This window comes from Acomys minous, assembly GCF_964271855.1.
Source record: "Acomys minous genome assembly, chromosome: 8".
Taxonomy (NCBI): domain Eukaryota; kingdom Metazoa; phylum Chordata; class Mammalia; order Rodentia; family Muridae; genus Acomys; species Acomys minous.
The window spans coordinates 7,370,900-7,379,053 of NC_140489.1; the positions used below are offsets into that span (position 1 = coordinate 7,370,900).

The 8,154-nt window shown below is 53.6% G+C and overlaps 1 protein-coding gene across 1 annotated transcript; it reads right to left on the minus strand.

Annotated features, from left to right (window-relative positions):
- Positions 1 to 901: 901 nt before the first annotated feature.
- SIVA1 (SIVA1 apoptosis inducing factor) lies at positions 902 to 5,604 on the minus strand. The gene is made up of 4 exons (XM_084793462.1): positions 5,303 to 5,604; positions 3,132 to 3,326; positions 2,086 to 2,242; positions 902 to 1,072 (listed from the first exon to the last, which is right to left on the minus strand). The coding sequence occupies exons 1-4, from the start codon at positions 5,418 to 5,420 to the stop codon at positions 1,015 to 1,017; spliced, it is 528 nt and encodes a 175-aa protein (XP_084649588.1). The 5' UTR covers positions 5,421 to 5,604; the 3' UTR covers positions 902 to 1,014.
- Positions 5,605 to 8,154: the final 2,550 nt, after the last annotated feature.

An 8,154-nucleotide genomic window follows, 5' to 3' on the forward strand; every position in this document is an offset into this window, starting at 1 on the left:
GTGATCCCAGCACTCAGGAGGCAGAGGCAGGAGGATCTCTCTGAGTTTGAGGGAAGGCTGGTTTACACAGCCCATGCCACAAATAAATATAAATGAGTAACTCCACGGAGGATCCCAAATCCCATCCTCAGAGCCTCGCAGGCTGGCCTGGGTGCCCCTCTTCTCCAGCACTGCCACAGCAACTTAACTGCTACCCCTGGCCCGGATGGGCCCAGCTCCAAGCCACGGTCTACAGACCACCAGCTTTCACCCTCAAACTAGTGAGAGTCCCATTATCCAAGCCAACATAAGGCCTGCAGCGCCCCCAAACCCTCCTGCTCACAAAGGGGCTGTGGCTGTGGGCTAACTGTCCAGTCTTATCAGGAAACTTGAACCAAGCTCACCTAGGACAGCCCCTCACGATGTGTATGGGGACCACAGCCTCAGCTGCTCTTGCAGGCAGGGCGAGGGGAGTGCTGCACTGCTGCCCACCTACCAGCCAAGCACTTAGAAGTAGCAGATCTTGCAGGCCATCTTAGCTCCTGTGAACCCTTCCAAAGCTCTGCATAAACTCCACCTCTGAAGACACAAGGGCTGTCAGACCCCTAATTTCAACAGGACAGTCCACTGGGCCAAACCTCCTGGAGGGCAAGAGCTCTTCAAATCACCTGGGGCTCAGCTACGCAGGTACTGGCCTAGCACAGGTGACCACTCTGCCACCTGACTCCTGGGATCTAGCTGCCTCCCTCTTGGGCAGCTGAGCGAGGCCAGGAAGGACTCTCTGGCCTGGCTGGCCTGTCAAGTGTGGTAATAAGCAGGGATCTCACCAGGCCAAGGTGACTGAGCTGCATGCTGCTGCGAAAGTTTGCCCCTCCAGTTGCCACTGCTGCCCTCACCACGGTTAACAGACAGAAGGGAGTCCTTGTGCAAATATAAAGAGGTTTATTCACTTGTTACTGGGGTACAAAACATAACGTATAAAAAGGCCACCTTCTCCCTCTTCCGTGTGAACATCTTGCACTGTCCGTGGCCACCTCAGGCTTCAAACATCGCACAGCTGGTGCAAAGTGTCTTCTCGCCATCATCGGCATAGCTACACAGTTGACAGGAGAGAGAAAAGCTACTAAGAAACTGATCGCACCCCTACTCTCTGAAGCCCCAATCCCAGGACATCTCAGAATGTGAACTTGTTTGAAAACAGACTCAGGTGACTGTGGCATTTCAGGGACAGTTTGGGGGACACCACTGTCTCTGGGAGGAGGTCTAGCATACAAACATCTGTGGGATTGACATCTGGGCTGCAGTCCTTTCTAGTTTACCAGATGGGTGAGGTGTCATCAGAGACACACAGATGGCCACTGACAGGAACTCTGAGGACCTACAACAGGCAGTCACCAGAAGCTGGGAGGCGGCCTGGGAAGTTCTCCCTCCCAGCCTCAGCATGACCAGTCCTACAGGTACCTAAGACTTCTCCCCAGAGTACTCTTGCATGGCACTCCTGATCTCTCCAAACTACTGAGGAGAATCCTGGTGGGTTTCTATCTGACCCATGAGTTTTAGAAAATGCTGGGTCTGAGCTTGTCTGGGTCCCCTGTATTGACTCCATATGCATTTGGTAGATGTGTTCTTACAGTGTGGGTCAAGGGGGTGGGGCTCTGCGCTGTCCACCCACTCACTTGTGAGGAGCTGGCTGCACGGAATGGGTGAGCAGCACCCTTTCCATACTGCCTGAGACCATTGCTAACCAGGAAACACAGAAGGGCAGACGTGACCTGCATGCGCATGTACCCAGTGGCATGTGGGAGCCAATCCCCAAATGACAAGAATACTGGATAGAAATCAAAGCTAGAAACCAGTGCAGACTATCGGACCCCTAATGAGGACTCGGGTGACCAGACCACAGGGCTGTTTAAGCCAGGACACTGCTTTAAGTAAGCCAGACACTTAGGAAACATTGACTTCTTTCAAAAGGATCAGTCTTGAGAACCACCCAATCCTGACCTGTCCAGTGATGGCGAATGGTGCCTATGGAGTGGGACCCAGCACCCGGGACCCTCACAGGGACAGGGACTGTGATCTCTGCAGCCCCCAGATCAAAGCACTCACTCTGCAAGGCCACACAGCATACAGGCCAAGGCTCCGCAGCCCCAGCAGGTGTATATACACTGCCCACAGAGGGCCCGGTCACACTGGCTGCAGACCGCCTTCCCATCCACAGATCTCACGCAGGATGAACAAGCGATGGGTGCTGCCCCAGGCAGGCCTGTGAGAAAACAACAAAGCTATCAGCGTGGGAAGGACACTGGGAGAACAAGAGGGCAGTCGGCACCCACTCTCTCCTGAACCGAGTCCTTCTGACAACCTATCTGCCACCTGGAGCACTGAAGACCGGCAATGAGGCCTTCCCGGGACAGATCAGCTGCCTGCTCCTAGTATCGAAGTGTTTGCTCTTCCCTGGAGTACTCTCCCAGAACTCTCTCTGTTTCACTGGCCAGCTGAGAGGTTTCTGGGCGGCTTCGGGGACCAACAAGATGCAGAGCTAAAGCAGAGGCCCGCTTTTCACCAGTCACATGCGAACTGCCCCCCTCCCATGGTCCGACTGCAGACAGGAACCAGGAGCTCTTCACACACCAGCTAGAAGCTGGCGACCTCCAATGAGGGTCTGTGGCGGGCAGACCTTCCAGCAACATTTGCTCAACCTATCAGTGGCTCTCAAGCTTCCTAATACTGTGATGCTTTAATAAATACAGCTCCTCAGCCAGGCATGGTGGCACATGCTTTTAATCCCAGCACTTGGGAGGCAGAGGCAGGTGGATCACTGAGTTCTAGGACAGCCTGGTCTACAAAGTGAGTTCAGGACAGCCAAGGCTACACACAGAAACCCTGTCTCGAAAAACCAAACCAAACAAATACAGCTCCTCATGTTGTGGTGATCCCCAACCACTTCCTAACTGTGATTTTGCTACTGTTATGAACGAGAATATAAATATTTCTGGACATGGAGGTTTGTCAAAGGGGTCACAACCCTCAGGTTGAGAACCACTGATCTAAGGGCCTCCTGCTTGGCCAGGTAGTTAAAACCCTGGAACAGAATGTTTGCTACCGTCTTACCTGGGTGTAATAGCCAGCAAGTACCACCCGCAGGCACTCACCAGCTTCCGAGGCCTGAGCCTGGCAGCGTGTCAGTCGGCCATCAGGTCCGATCAACATCTGTCCCCTTGCAGCTTGAGAGGCCCCCACCAGGCCAGGCTTCAGTGACGCTGGCATGTGGTGGATGGAACAACCTTCGCCCCATATGTGATCTCTATAGGCCTGGGCCCCTTGGAAAAGGAGCTGCTTGGTTCTTTCTGGGGAAGAAGATGCTTCGGTAAGATAACCCTGCCAACTGCAAAGCTCTCGCACACCCATCCTATGACTCTACAAGGCACAGAGTCCCTCTTGTACCTGTTCCCTAACTTTCAGCAATGCCACGGCCTCCCTGGCTCCTCTGTGACCTCCCACAGCAGGCTGCAGGTCCTCCAGCCCAAGCCCACCTCCATGCTGTGCTCAGCACGGGTACTCCTTCCATTAAATATTTCAGCAGCCGTGGCTAATCTTACTTCACTGGGTTTGTGTTCTCCTCTTCATCCTCCAGCTCGCCTCCTGTAAGCTTGTCTTACAGCGCCAAAGAAAGCTCTGGCCCCAAAGCCTTCATTCTCTAAAGCAAGTGCCCCGAGGAGGCAGGAAACAGTCACAGGTTCAAACACCACCTACAATTACTGCCACGCCAGCCAACGACTTCACCATAGGAAATAAGGACAAAACCTCCTGACAAAGGTCTCCCAGAACCTTCCAGGCCCTCCCACCCACCATTCCAGTGTAAGCAGCAGCTCACACCTCTGGCCGTGGCTTCCCTTTTGGCCTGACCTAGGGAGCCTCACAGTGAAACACTGTAGCAAGTTCCAGACAGGTTCACTCCCACACACAGCTAGTGGGAGACCTGCCAGACCCAGGGGCCTCTGTGAGATAGGGAGCAAGCAAAAATTCACACAGTGGCTGTTACTAGCCTAGGCTCACCCAGTGCCACCTCCTACTTTAAGACAGGGAGTAGATGGGGGGGGGAGGGGGGGGCAGGGGCAGCACACACCAGCATTCAGGAGACGAGGCAGGAGGATTATTTAAATTCAAGGCCAGCCTAAGATTGTGAAACTCTGTCTGAAAAACAGGGCAAATGGGAAAAGTCCCATGTTGAGAGTAATCTTTGTCTCAAGGACTCCTGGTCCACCAACGAGTTCACAGTGTGGGCTGGAGCTTGGCATTGTCCTTAGGTCTCAAACTGTGTGTCCTGTATTACTATACAACATCAGAGAGTCCAGCACGCCTCCCTGACCTGGCTGGCTCTGACTGGTCCTGGCAAGTGCTCCAGGATCTAACTCCTCAAAAGAGTAGAACCAGGCTGTTAGGTTCCAATTATACCTAGGTCTTCTTTTTTACCGAGTGCTTACATTAAAAAATAAAAAGATGTATTTGCCTACTTATTTATTGAGGGTGGAGGTCAGAAAACAACTTTAAGGAGTCGATTCTCCGTGTATTCTTGAGACCTGACTCAGGTTTAGGCTTGCATAGAATGTACTTCAACCGGCTGAGCCATTTTCTGGGATTTGTTTGCATTTTGTGATTGCTGTTTTAAGACATCTCACTATGTAGCTCATGCTGGCCTCGAACTCCAGAAATCTGTCTGCCTTTGCCTCTGGACTGTTGGCATCAAAGGCACACGCCAGGACGTCCTGCCATGTCTACATTCTTTCTTTCTTTTTCTTTTCTTTTCTTTCTTTCTTTCTTTTTTTTTTTACAGTTCAGGCCTCAAACTTCACTCATCACTCCCGAAGCCTCAGAACTCGAGTTTACATTCCCAGCGTTTAGAAAGGCAGAAAGCTAATGAGCTCCACACTTGGGGCTGGGCGGGAAGTCTGTTTTCCCCGTTCATTCCAAAGGCACAGAGGCACCACTCAAAACTGTACAGGTCTCAACTTTGCTCTAAGAAAAGTAAACTGCGTTCCACCCGCCCGCGAGAGTCATCACTGCAAAGCAACGCTCGGCGACATCCGTCCGCTACAAAGGCCACTAGAGAGGGCCTAGGGCAGCGCATGCCTTCACGCCCGGGGGACCGAGTCCCTCCGCCGGGCCTGCGCTAGGCTAGACCGCTCGGCAGGACTCGGCGTCGACTCGGCTCTCTCCGGGAGCGGCCTCCAGCCCCGGGCTCGCGACGCGCAGGCCAGAAGCCTGGGGTCCGCAGCTGCCCCGTGCGGCGCGGCCGGCTCGACCCACCGAACCCCGCACTCACCGAAGACCTCGCGCGAGCAGCGCTCGGCGAACACACCGCGGCTCAGCTCTCTCGGGCCCACATGGACTTTGAGCTGCAGCGGGGAGGCGTCCGCGAACGGGCAGCTGCGCTTGGGCATGATAGCGGGTACCAGACACCAGAGCGGCGCACAGCCCGCCGAACACACGTCACGGCGCGCTCGGACCGCCTGCGAGGCCCGGGAGGCGAGGGGCGCTCCGCTCCAGCAGGCCGCAGCGCGGGAGACGCTGGGGGCGGGGCTTGTGCCGCTAGCGCCGCGGGATAGGCCCAGGGGTGCAGTGGGTGGAACTCACGGGGCGCGGGAAAGGCCAAGGGCGACGGCGCGGCGGGGCGGGCGGTCCTGTGCAGAGTGTGGCGCACACGATAGGGCGAGGGGTGGCGGCGGGCGGGGCTTGTGCATGACGCAGCTCAGGATAGGCCAGGATTTAAGAGGCGGGGCTCTGGAGGGTGTGGCGCGGGGGGTTAGCGGGACGCTACAACCGGGGCGGGACTCACGTTCCTGTGACTCTAGTTGAACCAGCGCGAGATCGAGGGCGGGGCTCAGCGCGCCGGATGTCTCTGTTATTGCTAAGCAACGGTGATGGGTGACGTAACTGAGTCCCCCTAACAACAAGGTGGCGCGTATCCTCCGTAGTGGATTCCCGCACCCATCTTCTCCTGCGAGTACTCTTGCCTCCCGGAGGCCTGGTCTTGGGCGGCAAGCCTGGGTGAGGCTTTACTCTGCGGGTCCGCTGGTCGCAACAGATTTAAAACCGCCTTAGGGTTTCCTAACACGGTGAACAACAAGCCAAGCGGCGATGCCGAGGGGCTTCTCAGTCCTGGTATTTCTGCACGGCCTGAGTTCTTTATGGAGGTGCATTAATTTCGCGCTCAACTGGGAGTGCAGAAGACCCGGCGCGTACAATTCTGGCGTTAATTCTCCAGATTTTAGAGACTGGAAGTCTCAGAGCCAAGTGTTGGGTTCTCTGCAGGTCTCTCATCTTCCTTAACCTGTAGATGGAAATTTCTCTGTGTTTACTGTGTCCTCATCACATAATAACACCAAGTACTTTTGAGCTAAGATCCACCCTAAGGACTCCATTTTAACTCTTTTAAACTGTACCCATAGCGGGGCGTGGTGGCGCAAGCCTTTAATCCCAGCACTCAGGAGGCAGAGGCAGGTGGATCGCTGTGAGTTCGAAGCCAGCCTGGTCTACAAAGCGAGCCCAGGACAGCCAAGGCTACACAGAGAGACCTTGTCTCAGGAAGGAAAAAAAAAAAAAAAAAAGACTATGCCCATGAGCCGGGCATGGTGGCACACGCCTTTAATCCCAGCATTCGGGGAGGCAGGCAGAGGCAGGCTGATCTCTGTGAGTTTGAGGCCAGATACAGTCATATTCATAAGTCTTGGGAGTTATGATTTCAACATGAGAAGGGGGCACAACCCATATAGAACAAGCATGTGTGCAGAGCAAATCCTGCTGACAAACGCCTGATAGAAGTGACTACTGAGCGCTGTTGCTTCCTTCCCATGGGTGGTGTCCCCTGTTGTGGTACTCTTAAGAAATGGACATAGCTACCTCTTTGTGTAGACGTGCACTTGCCCTCTCTTGTGTGCTTTAAATCCAGTGGGACAGATCAGCAACATGGCTGGGGAACTGCTACTAGGAAGGCTGTTGTTCACTTGAAGATAGTGGACTTTTTCTTCCCAGAAATCCCACTTCCTAGTGCAGTCCCTACACACTACCCTGAGGTCCCACTGGGGCTGACTGCCTTTCTGAGTCATACACGTGTACCTCTTCCTTCTTTCCTTCCTTCCTTCCTTCCTTCCTTCCTTCCTTCCTTCCTTCCTTCCCCTCTCCTCCTCCTTTTCTCTTTCAGATGCTGGCCAGTGCCTGGGCATTTTTAAAATTCTTTAAAATTTTCTAACACTGAACTTCCTTTCTCTGTCTCTGTCTCTCTCTCTCTGTCTCTCTCTGTCTCTCTCTCTCTGTCTCTCTCTCTCTCTCTCTCTCTGTCTCTCTCTCTCTCTCTCTCTCTCTAAGCCCCCAGTAGAAGGCATCAGAATCTCCTGCAGGGAGACTCATTCTGTGTGTGCCCTCTGAGTGCTGACTTTTTCTTCCGACGTTTGCTCCCTCTAGCTCACCTCTCTTGGCAGCTGGTTCCTTTTGATACTGAGCATTGTGCTGCCTAGAAAACCTAAAGTTAGTTTGTGCCTGTTAGACACCAGGGTATTGGCAAGCTTTGGCTATGATGAATGTAGTTCCTGTGGAGAATGTTCTATCAGGTCTTTTCTGACATACATGTCCACTCAGTGTTGGTTGGTATTTGGGTCTCCTTCTAAACAAACTGTCAGCTCTCCAATGTGAATGTCATTGTGGAGCTAGGATGGTGGCACACGCCTTTAATCCCAGCAGAGGCAGAGGCAGAGGCAGAGGCAGGCGGATTGATGTGAGTTCAAGGCCAGCCTGGTCTACAAATTGCGTCCAGGACAGCCAAGGCTACACAGAGAAACCCTGTCTCAAAATAAAATAAAATAAAATAAAATAAAATAAAATAAAATAAAATGACTGTCATTGTGATTTCCCTTCCACTTGGCCCAGAGCACTCTGGGAAAAGGCCACAGTCTCTAGCCCCAGCTGCCGGGCTCTGAGGCAATTGCTCAGGGAAGCCTAGTGTTAGCCTTTCATGGGTGTCTGGTGTGACTATGAAGTGTTGCCGGCTGGGTCCCGAGATGATGCCATGATTGAAGGCTAACTGGATCATGATGGCAAAACTTCAGTGGATTAATCCACCAGCGAGTTCGTGGCTGAGCAGGCCTTTACGTGAGGCCTGGTTGGAGGAAGCACCACGCT

Excerpts from the sequence above, each read along its gene's own strand:
- SIVA1 (XM_084793462.1), bottom strand. The coding sequence starts at position 5,420 with ATGCCCAAGCGCAGCTGCCCGTTCGCGGACGCCTCCCCGCTGCAGCTC. Across the intron at positions 3,327-5,302 it reads CTGCTCGCGCGAGGTCTTCG|AAAGAACCAAGCAGCTCCTT; the intron begins GTGAGTGCGGGG and ends CTTCTTCCCCAG. Across the intron at positions 2,243-3,131 it reads GGCTCAGGCCTCGGAAGCTG|GCCTGCCTGGGGCAGCACCC; the intron begins GTGAGTGCCTGC and ends GTTTTCTCACAG.